At 38.0% G+C, this 17,035-nt stretch overlaps 1 protein-coding gene across 3 annotated transcripts; it reads right to left on the bottom strand.

Annotated features, from left to right (window-relative positions):
* Window positions 1-1,154: 1,154 nt before the first annotated feature.
* LOC128236019 (uncharacterized) lies at window positions 1,155-13,366 on the bottom strand. Of its 3 annotated transcripts, XR_008261220.1 has the most exons (9): window positions 13,175-13,366; window positions 11,608-11,889; window positions 10,767-10,898; window positions 10,100-10,227; window positions 8,579-9,658; window positions 8,132-8,443; window positions 7,536-7,820; window positions 2,662-2,778; window positions 1,155-1,915 (listed from the first exon to the last, which is right to left on the bottom strand). XR_008261220.1 is itself a non-coding variant. In XM_052950814.1 (5 exons), the coding sequence occupies exons 1-5, from the start codon at window positions 8,634-8,636 to the stop codon at window positions 1,794-1,796; spliced, it is 894 nt and encodes a 297-aa protein (XP_052806774.1). In that variant the 5' UTR covers window positions 8,637-8,777; the 3' UTR covers window positions 1,155-1,793. The 3 variants fall into 3 exon arrangements, 1 of the variants encoding a protein (XP_052806774.1); XR_008261221.1 differs by lacking the exon at window positions 2,662-2,778; XM_052950814.1 differs by lacking the exons at window positions 10,100-10,227; window positions 10,767-10,898; window positions 11,608-11,889; window positions 13,175-13,366 and having other exon boundaries at window positions 8,579-8,777.
* Between the last annotated feature and the right edge of the window lie 3,669 nt (window positions 13,367-17,035).

Raw genomic sequence — 17,035 nt, 5'->3', positions numbered from 1 at the left:
CTTTGAGGAAACTGTGCCCTACAAACACTTATACTCAGTTCGATTTCTAAACTGATAAAGTTTCAATCATTTATATGAACTATACGTGGGAAGATTAATTATAATTATTTCCGTTTCAAAATTGGCGAATTGTCGTCTGTTTGTGAGTTAGTTGTCGATTGGCGTATGAATATTGGCGAGTAGGTACGGAGTTCTCGTGCAGGGGTAGTATATAATGTGTCGGCGTCGTGTTTGTGCCATTCGAGGATTTATCTTTGACAGTAAGAGACGGTTTTTTTGAGAATGTCGAATATCGTAGCCCCCCCCCCCCCCCCCGGCTCCTTATATGTTTTGTTTGTTAGGTGAATAAGTATCAAAAATAGTTTAGGGTGGGTTTTCTTCACAGAAAGTTGAACTATTGAGCTATAATTCGGGGAAGTAGGAACATGATATTTCTGGTCTTACATTACCACAATTCTTATATAAGCGTTAAGATTCGTTTCAGTTAGAGGCCTTTGGTTTTCCTGTCTCATCTCAGTGTTACCGAGTTACGTGACGTCTTTCGGGTGAACGTTTCCATGACAGATTTTTATACTATGACAACTACCTGGGACGGAGGCGTTGACTACCATCCAGAACAATCTACAAACACCTACGTTGAAATTGAAATGTTCGATATTTGCTGCCAATAACAAGCCTATACTCCTACTTTTTGTTGTTTTGTATTAATCTACAGGTTAACTCTATTGAGTTTACGGTGTCTGGTATATTTGACTATTTTGATTAGGAAATTTTTGTTTTACTCACGGTTTGAGTGAGTAAAACATATTAGTTGTGGTACCACAGTATGTATTTAACATACGGTGTTACTTAGTAACGAGTGCATTAGTATTAAGGTTAAAGTGTAATTATCGTTCGTCAAGGTGATAACGAAATCTAATCTTAGTAACTAAACGCATTTTATGCTGAACTATATTTGAACCAGATAGTCTTAGACGTCTTTCAAGTCTCGAAATTCCTTGTTTATATTTGTCATATCTTAGCATTTAGCCGTGATTATAATGAATAAATTTTGAAGAAAACGTCGAATGGAATTACATATTTTATATCATCTATAAATTTGAATATTTTGGATTGCTTTATTGCTTGATGTTAAAACCATGAATAAGGAAGCACAATTTTCAAATACCTTTTATTTTCTCATTTTGGCATACATACAACAACATCAACACAACAAATCAACAACAAAATTAAAAAGATAATGTTGAAAGATTTAGTCGGGATACTGTTTTATATCGAGGCTTGTTCAACATCGGACAGCGTGAGAAAACATTATTTACAAAGCAGCTCGTTTTTAAGTTGAGAGAAAATACCGATAAGATCAATCTTATAACCTCTAAAATAGTCCTTCTTTTGCTAACCTCTTATAAAATGTATAATGAGATATTTGCATTAATATACATTAGCATATTTTTGAACACGTGTACGTGTATGTTTAAAAAATCATAATTTATAAAAATGGTTTTTACATAGAACGTTGCTTTCAAAGTGTGTTGTTTTAAATAAATATATGTTCAACAGCACATAAATGATGTAAAAGCATTCATTAATATTTATACTAATGCAAACAATAAAGGATAGGCATAGTGTATGCGTTTCACAATATAAATTCTTCAATATCTACAGTAAATCAATTTGAAACACAATTGTCAAATACATGCTTGAGTTAAATATACACGCACACAAACATTTTTAACACAAAATACATATGGACACCTATATTTGTACAGCTTTGACTCAGTTCAATATCAATGTCAAATTGTTCCCAATGCCACTCCAAACGACATCAGCCAGCCAACAGTCAGGATGTGTCCACAAGAAGACGCGGAGGCGGATTCATCGTTGCTGTGTTTTTCCTCGTCCGTACTAACCGCTTCTGAAAAAATACAAGTGAACGTGTATTGGACATAATGAAAACACAATGATAAATCATATACACGTAAAATATCAATTTCTTTATTTATTTGAATAAAAGACGATAATTTTAGTGTAAGATCGTAATATATTTGACCGATTGAGCACAAAAAGTTACATTTCACGATTGGCCCTTTTACGAGTATTATATTTACTTTTGATGATGCCATAGCTATCTAACATGCATCACACCCCTTTTTTATACATGCCTAAAATGGAATAAAATTGTATTATGCATTTCTGAACTAACATCGTGTATATTGCGTCCCGGCTATGTGGGCGCAGATGTTTGATTTACATCAGGCTATACTTTCAAAACAAAGAAAAATATCAATCTGATATTTTCACTGTTTTAAAATCTATATTACAATGATATATATATATCTTTATAGCAAAAGCATATAATAATCATGATTACTAATAAGATGCATCTAATCGAATATCTTATGTTGAATATAAAAGAATAAATCATGACGATGTATATGGAACTCATTTCGAATTAAGTCTTGATACACTAATTCGTGTGCGTGTACTTATTAGTTTAAAAGCATTTACTGTGCTACAAGTTATTACACAAGTTAACTAACACAACGTTATGCGAGACAATGGAAGTGTAGTAAAAGTATTAAAGAACACAAAAGCTAACAATCCCTTTTCCTCTCACAAAATTTGTCACGGCATATATTTTCTGTTGGTTATTACGTTTACCTGATGAAACTATGACCTTGCTTGCTTGTGTCACAAAGGAAACCGTTGCTGGTTCAGACCTGACTGTTGTCGCGCTTTTAGTTGTTGTTTCGGTGACTTCCTCATTCCCTTGGTTCGCTAATGAAACAGAATAATGGAGCTGAAGAACTTAAACGAATATGCAGTTAAGACGCATAAGGAAGAAGACCTAACACACACCAAACAAGGAAGAAGGTCTAACACACCCAACAAGGAAGAAACCCAAACACACAACACACAAGGTAAAGGCCTAACACACAACAAACAAGGAAGAAGGCCTTACACACACCAAACACGGAAGAAAGCCTAACACACAACAAACAAGGAAGAAAGCCTAACATATACCAAACAAAGGGAGACGGCCTTACACACACCAAACAAGGGAAAATGCCTACCACACACCAAAAAAGGAAGAATGCCTGACACACACCAAACAAGTAAGAGGGCCTAATACACATCAAACAAGGAAGAAGGCCTAACACACACCAAACAAGGAAGAGGGTCTAACACACACTAAGCAAGGAAGAAGGCCTAAAACACACCAAACAAGGAAGAATGCCTTACGTACATCAAACAAGGTAGAAAGCCTAACACACACCAAACAAGTAATCAGGCTTACCCACACCAAACAAGGATGAAAGCCTAACACACAACAAACAAGAAAGAATGCCTAACACACACCAAACAAGGAAGAAGGCCTAACACACACCAAACAAGGTAGAAGGCCTTACATACACCAAACAAGGAAGATAGCCTTACATACACCAAACAAGGAAGATAGCCTAACATACACCAAACAATGAATTAGGCTTACACACACCAAATAAGGAAGAAGACCTAACACACACCAAACAAGGAAGAAGGCCTAGCACGCACTAAACAAGGAAGAAGGCCTAACACACACCAAACAAGGAAGAAGCTTTACGCACACCAAACAAGGTAGAAAGCCTAACACACACCAAACAAGTAATCAGGCTTACACACACCAAACAATGGAAGAAGGCCTAACACACACCAGACAATGGAAGAAGGCCTAACACCCACCAAACAAGGAAGAAAGCCTTACACCCACCAAACAAGGAAGAAGGCATAACACACACCAAACAATGGAAGAAGGCCAAATACACACCAAACAAGGAAGAAAGTCTAACACCCACCAAACAAGGAAGAAAGCCTAACACACACCAAACAATGAAAGAAGGCCTAACACACACCAAACAAGGAAGAAGTCCTAACACCCACCAAACAAGAAAGAAGGCCTAACACACACCAAACAAGAAAGAATGCCTAACACACACCAAACAAGGAAGAAAGCCTAACACACACCAAACAAGAAAGAATGCCTAATACAAACCAAACAAGAAAGAAAGACTAGCACTCACCAAACAATGGCAGAAGGCCTAACATACACCAAACAAGGATGAAGACCTAACACCAACCAAACGAGGAAGAAAGCCTAACACCCAACAAATAAGAAAGAAAGCCTAACACCCTCCAAACAAGGAAGAAAGCCTAACACACACCAAACAATGGAAGAAGGCCTAACACTCAACAAACAAGGAAGAAAGCCTAACACACACCAAACAAGGAAGAAAGCCTAACACCCAACAAACAAGGAAGAAAGCCTAACACCCTCCAAACAAGGAAGAAAGCCTAACACACACCAAACAATGGAAGAAGACCTAACACCCAACAAACAAGGAAGAAAGCCTAACACCCTCTAAACAAGAAAGAAAGCCTAACACACACCAAACAAGGGAGAAAGCCTAACACCCAACAAACAAGTAAGAAAGCCTAACACCCTCCTAACAAGGAAGAAAGCCTAACACACACCAAACAATGGAAGAAGGCCTAACACACACCAGACAATGGAAGAAGGCCTAACACCCAACAAACAAGGAAGAAGGCCTTACACACACCAAACACGGAAGAAAGCCTAACACACAACAAACAAGGAAGAAAGCCTAACATATACCAAACAAAGGGAGACGGCCTTACACACACCAAACAAGGGAAAATGCCTACCACACACCAAAAAAGGAAGAATGCCTGACACACACCAAACAAGTAAGAGGGCCTAATACACATCAAACAAGGAAGAAGGCCTAACACACACCAAACAAGGAAGAGGGTCTAACACACACTAAGCAAGGAAGAAGGCCTAAAACACACCAAACAAGGAAGAATGCCTTACGTACATCGAACAAGGTAGAAAGCCTAACACACACCAAACAAGTAATCAGGCTTACCCACACCAAACAAGGATGAAAGCCTAACACACAACAAACAAGAAAGAATGCCTAACACACACCAAACAAGGAAGAAGGCCTAACACACACCAAACAAGGTAGAAGGCCTTACATACACCAAACAAGGAAGATAGCCTTACATACACCAAACAATGAATTAGGCTTACACACACCAAATAAGGAAGAAGACCTAACACACACCAAACAAGGAAGAAGGCCTAGCACGCACTAAACAAGGAAGAAGGCCTAACACACACCAAACAAGGAAGAAGCTTTACGCACACCAAACAAGGTAGAAAGCCTAACACACACCAAACAAGTAATCAGGCTTACACACACCAAACAATGGAAGAAGGCCTAACACACACCAGACAATGGAAGAAGGCCTAACACCCACCAAACAAGGAAGAAAGCCTTACACCCACCAAACAAGGAAGAAGGCATAACACACACCAAACAATGGAAGAAGGCCAAATACACACCAAACAAGGAAGAAAGCCTAACACCCACCAAACAAGGAAGAAGGCCTAACACACACCAAACAATGAAAGAAGGCCTAACACACACCAAACAAGGAAGAAGTCCTAACACCCACCAAACAAGAAAGAAGGCCTAACACACACCAAACAAGAAAGAATGCCTAACACACACCAAACAAGGAAGAAAGCCTAACACACACCAAACAAGAAAGAATGCCTAATACACACCAAACAAGAAAGAAAGACTAGCACTCACCAAACAATGGAAGAAGGCCTAACATACACCAAACAAGGATGAAGACCTAACACCAACCAAACGAGGAAGAAAGCCTAACACCCAACAAATAAGGAAGAAAGCCTAACACCCTCCAAACAAGGAAGAAAGCCTAACACACACCAAACAATGGAAGAAGGCCTAACACTCAACAAACAAGGAAGAAAGCCTAACACACACCAAACAAGGAAGAAAGCCTAACACCCAACAAACAAGGAAGAAAGCCTAACACCCTCCAAACAAGGAAGAAAGCCTAACACACACCAAACAATGGAAGAAGACCTAACACCCAACAAACAAGGAAGAAAGCCTAACACCCTCTAAACAAGAAAGAAAGCCTAACACACACCAAACAAGGGAGAAAGCCTAACACCCAACAAACAAGTAAGAAAGCCTAACACCCTCCTAACAAGGAAGAAAGCCTAACACACACCAAACAATGGAAGAAGGCCTAACACACACCAGACAATGGAAGAAGGCCTAACACCCTACAAACAAGGAAGAAAGCCTAACACCCACCAAACAAGGAAGAAGGCATAACACACACCAAACAATGGAAGAAGGCCAAATACACACCAAACAAGGAAGAAAGCCTAACACCCACCAAACAAGGAAGAAAGCCTAACACACACCAAACAATGGAAGAAGGCCTAACACACACCAAACAAGGAAGAAGGCCTAACACACACCAAACAAGGAAGAAGGCCTAACACACACCAAACAAGGAAGAAAAATAACCCCTCAACACTACAGCACAACACGACTATCACAATATTGTCAATGGTTAATGTTTTGGTAATCAATTAAATGGTTTGTGCATGCTTAAGCAGTGTTTGCAATAGAGGGATACCTGTGACCGCGGACATATCATGCAATACAGGGCTCATCCGCCAGTTTAAACAAATTAATATTGTTATTGTAAATAATAGCTCGTCTTTATAGTGAAAGGGAAAACAAAACACTTTTGAATACACATTTAAATGTCATCCTTTGAGATAATATTTCCTATGAAATTTAAGATTAAGGTATTATTTTTAATCCGGAATGCTTTGCTGTTAGAAAGTTTAAATCAAATAAGTTTTATAAGTATTTGATACGAATCACCGCAAAAACTTTATAATGTTTAAAGAGAATTAAATCACAAAAAGATGATTTTTTACACCAAAAATTAGGCTTATTCTGTCATTTTTTAACATTTCACCGCTTTCAAACAGGTTATTTTTACAAACATGTTTTATCAGGGCCTGCCACAAATATGATAAACGTATTTCTGTATCTACCAGTGAAAACTATGAATATAGTGTTTAATAAGATATAGAAGGAAACAAGCAGATCAACATGCAGTCTGATGCTTCACCAGCACGGACATGCATCGATGTTTACTGACTCATTATTGAAATCAAAATAGCTTTTTTTAATAATATTTTTTAAGAATTTCGATAATTCCTTAAGAAATAAAGAGGTACTTCTTTAAAATTAAACATGTTTTTAATACAAAATGCAAAATCATACATGAAATATGTGTTTGCTCGTGACAAATTTTACACGGCTAATTCATGATCGTCTGCTCTAGATACGACGAAATCCCGATCCAGTATTCGAGAAATAGAAATAGTTGTTTGCCTTAAAATGTGAGAGGAAAAATGCATGGTTTCTTAAAAGCGATTTTTTTTAATCGTATATTTTGAAAAACATCATATGCAATGATATACATGTTTCCCAGATTTACATGTTTTGTCTGATAGAATAAAGGATATGCTGTCATAAAACGATTATATGTTTGTCTTGAAACTAGTTGTTTTGAGCTACCAATGCGGTTCAAAGTCGCCATGGTATAGTTAAACATATACATACGTTCAAAGTCCAACTTTTTTTCTTCAGCACACTTCATTTCTGTAAAGGAAGGGACTGTACAACAGGAGATCGTCTGTCCTTCCGATAACAACAAGGGGTTCTCAACTAAGGCATTGGTAGTATAAGTGCTGTTTGTTTTGCGAGGTGAGTCAGTCAAATTTGACTGCGAAGTCGATAGAATAATCCCGTTTGATTTCATCACTAACGTCGGAGCAGGACGGCCGCCTTTAGCGACGCATGTGATGCTTGCCTTTGAAATCTTCAGTGTTACTAGTTTGGGCTGCTCTTGATTGTGTAAAAAAGACAGTTGTTAAGAAATAGTGTTTTGGTATGTCGCAATTAATATAGAACATAAAGTGTTTTTAGGTTTAAAAAAGCTTTGATATATTGCATAAGAGTGATACTATATACTGCACAAACTTCATCCGAATTATGAAATATGCAACTTCGATATATTGAATAACACAAATATTATGACCGAATGAAGCACACCTTAAAATTGTTAATTGAATAAGAAACATTATGCATATCAACAACAGTGAGATAAGATTAATATTAATATTTTAGCATTATACGATAAAAAAGATTCAACTTACTGACGACATACAAAGTAGCACTTGTTTCCTCTGATATAAAAGGATCCTGTGCCATATCAGTGGCAACACATCTTACTTTTAACAAATGATCGTCCTCCCTGATCGTGTATGTCCTGAATCCATAGACGCCATCGGATTCTTTGAAACCGCCTTGGCGAATGTTTGACCCTATATATACCTCAGCCACGGTCTCATGGGAGTCCTTAGCAAGATTGCATTTGAATTTGAAAGGAACAGCCGCTTCGGAAAACAAACAACTCTGACAGTCATATGAGCTGTTCAAAGGTGTAAGGCTAGGCGAAATTCCACTACCTTAAAAAGAAAACGTATACATATATTACGATAAATACATAGCTTTTGTATTAACAATTGTCGAAACGATGATTACGAATGTAATTCAGTGTAAGGAACATAAGTCGTACATTCGATATAATATATTAAACCTACCGCTGGCTTGCGAAAAGCAGCTGAAAAGAATCACGGCTAAAACAAATTGGGTCCGCATTGTAGATGGAACACTAGTAAATGAATTATTTTAAATTTTAAGGATTACACTCATTTAAACATAGTTTAATTTAAATGGAAAATAATTGTGATACCGAAACCGATTGTTGGTCATGCACGTTTTCTGTATGTGTCACTGAAATTAATTTCCGGCACACTCCTTTCAATATCTATTAAACACCATATATGGTAAGTGAAGAACAATTAGAATAACAGGAAGAACATTTCTATTCGCTCATCTACATAAAGAGGTGACTAGTCATCTTGGTGACATATGAAAGGAAAACAATATTTTACTTCCATGTATTGCAACAACTCCGTACAATAATCGGTAATACAGTAAATACAATCGAAAACAATCAGCAGAGTGGCATTAATAGTTGTATAGAGTAACAATAAGTCAGTCTTAAAGAAATTCATGCATCATTCATCATGATCAAAATCCATGTTTTCGATATCTCTTTGAGTCCGCATCGACCTACTCTTGAATTCAGGCTTCGTAGGATGCCATATTTCACACACTGATTCTCTGTTACTCGCATTGTCACTGTTTGTCGAACGGTCACCCCGATTTGTATTTTCTACAGTCTGAGTCTGTGAATCACCTCTTTCGTTTGCGAGTGCCGGTCTAAATACTTTGTCAACTCGGGGTAATTTTGGTTTAAACCTACATGATGTTGTTTCCGTTGACATGCGTTCCGAATTTGTATGTAAACGTGACGGCAGTGTTGATATCGATGGTGGCTTCACCCTAGTCGTCCTTGGCGACAATGTTTGATGTGCGACTGGCTTTTTATCCCTCCGCGGGATAGGTGATGGTGTCGGGATCCTCGGGGGAATATCTGGTATAGCGTAACTTGTATCCTCGTGTTGTTCTTTTTTGGTACGAGTTCTGGAAGTGGAGATGTCTTGTGGGAGCATCATGTTCATGTAACCCGAAGCCGTAGAGGCGGACGAAAACACAGATCTTCTGATTGACTGAAGCCGTCGAACAAAGTATGGTTCTGTGGTGTCATTTTTTTCCTAAAAAGTAGGCAAACTCTAAAGCTGAAATTGACTGATTGCTCCACCAATGCCGTTAACAATACTTCAAGTATTTCGCGATGTTTTAAGGAAAACACATATTCATGAAAGAGTTGAAGTATCATTAATTCCTCCCTTTCTCAATGCATTAACTAACTCCTCTGATCTAAGAAACAAATTGTTCACTATCTTAATGCATTATCTTGTCTGATCTGATGTTTAGTAATTTTCTTCAGTATGTATATTAAGACAAACAAATATGGTTCTATATTATTTGTTATTAAAAAAACACAATCCTACCGCTATAGCAGTCATTAACTTCAACTTTCGATAAAGCCTAAACTTTTATATAACTCGTACGTTTGACAGTGAGAACTAGTGAAAAATGCATTTAAAATTATCACGAAGCATTATTTGTGGTATTTCATCAAAGATACCTACCCTTGGTGTAACTACCGGCTGGACCTTTTCAGGACGTGTTTTTGGAAATTCTGGAAGCTCGATTACGTCATAAGCTGAACTTTTTCGTGTGCATTGACGTCTGTTCTCGCGCTGGATTTTGTCATAATCTTAAAATTGAATATATATAAATACATATTCCATTTCATATAAAAATGAAATTTTAAAACTCAACGAGCATATAAATGTATGAATTATGAAAATAATGCTTTATTATAACGATTTTGATTTTATAATTTCAACTAGAATTAATATAACTTGATTAAATAAATAGTCGCGCAAGAACGCCCGTTAGCGATGATTCCTTACAGAAGGGTCCATTTGCCATCCAGACAGTGCGTAACAAATACAGTCAAACCCCTTGGCTCGAACTTCCATAGATTGTAAAATTCAAGTCTATCGGGTATGTTGACCTTCAGTTGAAAAAAATAGGTCTTTAACATTCAGGTTGAGCCAAAGAGAAATTCGAGCTAAGCGAGTACGAGACACCGGGTTCCATTGTATTACTTACCTAACTACTGTATACCACTTTCTTGAGTCCCTCATACTCCGTAAAGCATATTTGAATTTCGCTTGCCTAAATTTTGGTTACAACTCTTACCAATATTCCTGTCGCCAAGGAATGCACTTTATTAGTTTGTTTACTCACATCGTTTTCCCATTCGTCCGCACACATATGCCACTGAGACGGTAGCTGCAACACAAATGATTGTCACACCAGCAATGATCCATTTCAGGTTCTCCCTTAGCAGCTCGTCGGACGATGTGGATTTGTCTGTTTCTGTAAATATGGAAAGGTACCTGTCTTGTGCGGATTGTTGTATTAGGTGAAATCAATAATACAATGGAAACTACAGGGACAAGCCCAGTTGTCTAATATTCAAGGCAATGGACAAAACTACAGGGACAAGCCCAGTGGTCTAATATTCAAGGCAATGGACAAAACTACAGGGACAAGCCCAGTGGTCTAATATTCAAGGCAATGGATAAAACTACAGGGACAAGCCCAGTTGTCTAATATTCAAGGCAATGGATAAAACTACAGGGACAAGCCCAGTTGTCTAATATTCAAGGCAATGGACAAAACTACAGGGACAAGCCCAGTTGTCTAATATTCAAGGCAATGGACAAAACTACAGGGACAAGCCCAGTTGTCTAATATTCAAGGCAATGGTCCTAACGACATTGAACTAGAGACGCAAACGTATAAACATGTCATACCTTAATAAAAACTCAACAGTTAAATAAAGGACTATTCATTCGAACCCCGATGGCTCGAACTTCTTAGGACCGGCGGAAATACCTCGAGCCTCGGAAAATTTGAGCCAAGCGGGAAAACTTACGCTCAGTGTAAAGAGATCGGTCCTTAACATTTAATTCAATTCAACGAGAAATTCGAGCCAAGCGAGTTCGAGCCAATGGGGTTCAACTGTATAAGCTATTATCTTTTCTTCTTTGAACATAGTTTAAAGATAAAAAATGAAGATTACCTGTTCTTGGCAGGAGAGTTCCTGCTATGATAGTTTTGCTGTTGTTGCTAAAGTCCGTCATTGCTTTACATTCATAAGCTTGTTTTAAATCGTACAGTCTGTGGGGGTCAGTAACACAGCTTGTTGCTTTGATACAAGACTTCAAATTTGTGGAGCCATTGCTCGTGTAATATATTTTAAAGTTAGCGGTTGAAACATGTATAGTTGTACATGTGACTTCAATGAATATTTGCTGGTGTTCCAATGTTACTCTGGACGCTGTAAGAATTATTTCGGACGAAACTGCAAGGTAAAAATAACCACATACGTATATAAGAAAATAGTTGACCAAATGACAGCAGTTGTGGAAACTTTTGATTCGTTATAAAAAAAATAGTTGAAGATGCGCTCTTACTCCAAAATAAGATTTACCACAATTAATTCAAATGTTTTAATATTCCAAAAAGGATGAATAAATGTCGTAAATAATGGTCCGTACGAAGGATACAGAGTTAAGTTTTAAACAAAGGTGCAGAAAACACAATATTTCTACCTTATGAGACGAAAATAAATCACAGGTAATCTTTTAGAATTCACCAATCATTTATTTTTTTGCGTGCTCAGCTCATAAATACACTTTTACAATTGTGTTATATGTAATTAATATTTTCCAAATATGCATTATTTAGTAAGTAGTTAAAGGTTTATCACTCATGATTAATGTTTGTAATAAGAGTGTCACTTTAGTATGGGGATAGCGGCAGTGCTTATCTATGAAACTTGCTTGAGTAACAGATAGAGGGTAATTGTGGTGGTGGTGGTGTTAGTAGTTTATACTCCGGGTCCCGGCGTGAGCACATTGAAGAGACCAGAGTGACAGTTCAACCACCTAACATATATCCTGGGCAGACCCAGTACTAGGTGCCTTCACCTCTGCAAGAAACTGACAACTAATGTGCATGCCAGGGGCAGTGGTACAGTGCGAATGGTCGTAGAAAGGATTCCATAACCAATCACAACAAAAGTGACTTGGTCCGCCCGGGAATCGAACCCGGGTTGTCCGATTCAGAGTCCAACGCTCTACCGATTGAGCTAACCGGTCGGACAGAGGGTAATTGTGCCAGTGTAAGATCGTTATATATTTCACCGATTGAGCACAAAAACACTAATTTTCATCTTTTGGTGATCACGAGGTAAAATATATTGCGATCTTACACTGAAACAAGCAATATTTCTATCCATTATATGCTTAAAATGTATATGAAATGACATGAAATTGTAGTGTTTTTTTCTCAGAGAATAATTGTGTGCGAATGCAACACTCTTTCAGAAATGACGTTTGTTGAAATTGTGTCCCAGCCCTATGCGCGCTTAGGTTTGATTCGGACGTAAGAACGGGCTAAAGCAGTGAAGAATACCAAACTTATATTTTCCTTGTTTGCAAATGTGAAATATCAGTTTTATTTCTTTGAAGAGTCTTAATCAACCACCGTAAAGTATATAATAAAAGGAAATTACAGCAATTCAATATATGGAAAATTATCTCAAATATAGCAAACGTATCTTAAAGGCAAAGCTAATTTCTTACCTGGAGAAACACCTATTTTTGAACTTGTAGCAAAATAAAGATACGTCCAAACTATGATCTTGCTATCCATAAAACAAATCATTTTTTCTGGTGTTTATTTTATGCTCTGTGTCGTAAGTTGATTACATATATTTTCCTGCTGCGGTAACAGCCTCTTGAACTTTGTTGTGAATATTATTTTTTTTAAGATTCTCTCACATTAGTTCAGTTCCGGTTTAATCGTCTACTTGATAGTTTATCAGTTTTTGTAATGTGATTGTTCTTACTAACAAAAGCTGTCTTATGACAGCACACACGACTGTATGTCACATTGTTTTAGAAACGTATGCTTTTATGATAACAACTAATATTTAACTGTCACAAACATTAAACAGTTTACGGTATACAGTCGATCCCCGTCGGCTCGAACTCACAGGGACCCGTAAAAAATACAGCGAGCCACGGAAATATTTGAGCCAAGCGGGAAAATTTGCCTTCAGGTAAAGGAAGTTGGTCCTTTACATCTAGTTCAAGCAAATAAGGAATTCGAGCCAAGCGAGTTTGAGTCATCGGGGGTCGACTGTAGTAAGATAATCGGTTAAAAAAAGCATTTGCTACATGCTGTCACATAGCCGATGTCATAGCCGATGGTAATTATTCCTTAAAAAAAAGAAACATAATTCTATATGTAATCGTTTAATTGAATGAATTTCTTCAATTATTTTTATTAAATGATTATTGAAAAAGAGTATGAAACATTGTGATTAAAACATGCTTCTAAGTTAACTTAATGTTCGTTCAGTCAAATCTCGTATTGTACTCATTAAACATACTTGAAAAGGAAGAGCAAGCGGTAAACAGAGCCCGTCTATATATGTAAGAAGAACAAGATCATCTCTATTTTATTTAAACCCGATTTAAGGACCTTGATATGTATTTGAATATTGCCTTCGGTGATAATTGAGCCAGTTTTATGTAATTATTGTGTAATTATTGGCTATTGAACTGTAACCATGGTGAAAGTGTTTGCACAACGGTAGCGCTGCAGACGCTGACGCCACCGCTGATAATGACGACGAAGAAGACACTAGAACTATTAAAACCCACATTAAGAATATGCAAGAGCTAAAGTTTCGTCATATATAAAAATCAATTGATATACACTGTATCAGTTTCTAGAGTAAACGTTAGCCGTAGATTGGCAAAATATTAATTCACATCTAAGTATTGGTACTTCTCACTTATGTATTTAATACCGTCTCCCTGGCCTAGTGGTTAAGGCATCCGCCTAAGCAGCGGGAGGTCGTGGATTCGATCCCTGGCCGAGTCATACCGAAAGACGTTAAAAGTTGGCAGAAGTAGCTCCCTTGCCTGGCGTTCGGCATTTAAAGGATAGCGCTTGGAAAGGTGGTGTACTCAGTACTGGTAACCCGGGAAAGTTGTATCCCGTGTATTGGTGCTTTACACCGAGCACGTAAAATAACCAATGGGTCTCTTCGAAAGAGAGCTAGGGTATCGTACCCGGACTTCCTTGTATCCCGCCAGCGTCTCTTTCGCGTGCTGTCCCTTTAGCAAAAGCGAAAAGTATCCCGTTGGAAGTAAGGGCTTGCACTTTCATGGAATATCCCTGACCGTAAGGTCTAAAGAAATACATTCAACAGATTGTTCATCTGTTATGATGTAACCTAATACAAAAACATACATGCATTGTTTCTGTGCGAGCCAAGGCATGGCGAATTTTACGCCAAAAAGCATACTTAATAATCTGAAAACTGGGTAGTGAGTTATACCAACATTCTGGTTAAATAATAGTAACAGAGTTTGAACCGGGAAAATATTAAGTATGTGAAGCTGGGAGCAATGTTTGCAAAATGAGAATGACTATAATTTCAGTTGGGTTCAAGTTGTGATTTTTTTTCTCTACATTTACTGATTTCAGAATACAAATGTCATCGAACAAGACGATGGTATTTTCTCTTCATAACATTCCGGCACTAACACCTGCAATATTACTCTTTTGTCATTAATCATATATAATTGGTTTTCAGATATTTACGCAAAAATTTGCTCTTTCCAAGACATTTTTTTTTGTAAATCTGTGAGAGTGCAGCTATAAAGCGTTGTGTTTATCTCCAAAAAATCATTATAGTGTATATATATTTGTTTTTGTTGTTTGAAAGCGTTGGGTGTCTCCCTTAGATAATTTAACGCTGCCTCCCTATAACAGCTGCCGTCCACTACAGCTCCGATGCTTTGCAGTAGGGTTGCCGATAAAAAATTTGCTAGTTTCGTATCCTTTCGGTATCATTATCAATAAATAGACAAAGCTTTGCCATCGGGCCCGTTCGGCATATCGCATGTATTCGCGGAGTGGCATACGAAAGGTTTCGGTTTAACGCCGAAACCTATCCAAAATATCCGAATGCGACGTGGAAGAGTGCCGACAGTTCCGGAATGGACTCCCGAATGTTTTACGATCGTGCGGAAAGGTTGTGGTAACATTGCAGAACATGCTGAAGAGGCCGAATCGTTGGCGATAGAATGCTGAAATTTTGCGGGGCTGAGAGTCGGGGTATATAAACGATGCCGAACTACGTTTTCGTTATCAGTTGCTTCTGGGACACCATGGATATAAGCAACCTTCACCTAACACATCAGTTTCAAATCCAAGCTGAAATTGTAGCCATGCTTGCCTTGGCATTGTATTTAAGACAGAGAAGAAGAAGACGGCGTCGATGTTGGGTCAGCCCCTGACTCATAGACGCCAGCCGGCTTCATTATTGACAGTACAATACATTAATGCAAGAACCCCGAGTTGAAGATGCCTCCTCCTTCAAAAGGTATTTGAAGATCACGCCAACAATGTTTAACGACATATTCCAGCGCCTAAAGCATCGCAAAAAGGACACCATGCTCCGTTATGCCCTTCCTGCTGGCCTTAAGCTTGCGATGGCCCTGAGGTACATGGCATCTGGGGACACGTACGCCGCCTTGGTATGACTTCCGTGTTGCTGCGGAAAATGTATGTCATTTCGTCCTAGAAGTGTGTACTGCTCTGCTTCATGAGTATAAGGATGACGTTCTGGCTATTCCCAATACTCCAGAGGCCTGGGTGTAGTGGCCGCCCAATTTGACAGAAGGTGGAATATGCCTCATATATTTGGTGCCCACGATGGCAAACATGTGGAAATAAAGAAGCCACCGGGTTCGGAAAATTTTAACCACAAGGACAAGTTTATCTGGTGTGACCTTTTGGGCATGGGATTCATGTCAGACTGTCAGATCTTTAATGATTCTGAATTGAAGGAACGTATGGCTAAAATATTGGGATGCATGTACAGTTTGTCATTGGTGTTTTATCGCGTTGTTTCACTTGTCTCCAAAATAATCCATAGCAGTAGACTGAAAAGGCACTGGCAAAGCCTTGGACGTTACTGCAACACTTTAAAATGAAACAAAACATCAGCTAAATTTGAATATTACTATATATTATTTTGTCATGCGGTACTTATGTCTGATTAGTTCTTTTGTTCTTTGTACGCGCATGTGTACGGTACCTTGAGACATTTAACCGAACCAGTTTTCAATGTATACGTTTTTGTTAAGTTGCTGTTACACTGGCATAATATGTCCATAGCTCGCAGAAATATCGTTTGTGAACCAAAGCCCGATGTGGTGATTCAGAACATGAATTTGACAGCCGCCTCTGTTTCTCTCTCTTAGGTGTGGCATTGGTAATATATGTAGGTAAATCGTGCACACATGGTCCTATGCGAATAAGCACGATGAAGCAAAATATAACAATAGTATTTATCATAAAGTGGAGTGAAAATGGCACTTGCCCCCTAATATATCTGGTGATAAACTTGAAGGTACTTTGCC

Source organism: Mya arenaria, chromosome 5 (genome assembly GCF_026914265.1).
Source record: "Mya arenaria isolate MELC-2E11 chromosome 5, ASM2691426v1".
Taxonomy (NCBI): Eukaryota; Metazoa; Mollusca; class Bivalvia; order Myida; family Myidae; genus Mya; species Mya arenaria.
Note: the sequence above shows the minus strand (reverse complement) of the source record. Positions and strands in the feature narration are given on the sequence as shown.

Excerpts from the sequence above, each read along its gene's own strand:
- LOC128236019 (XM_052950814.1), bottom strand. The coding sequence starts at position 8,636 with ATGCGGACCCAATTTGTTTTAGCCGTGATTCTTTTCAGCTGCTTTTCG. Across the intron at positions 8,444-8,578 it reads CTGCTTTTCGCAAGCCAGCG|GTAGTGGAATTTCGCCTAGC; the intron begins GTAGGTTTAATA and ends TTTCTTTTTAAG. Across the intron at positions 1,916-2,661 it reads CAAGGTCATAGTTTCATCAG|AAGCGGTTAGTACGGACGAG; the intron begins GTAAACGTAATA and ends GTATTTTTTCAG.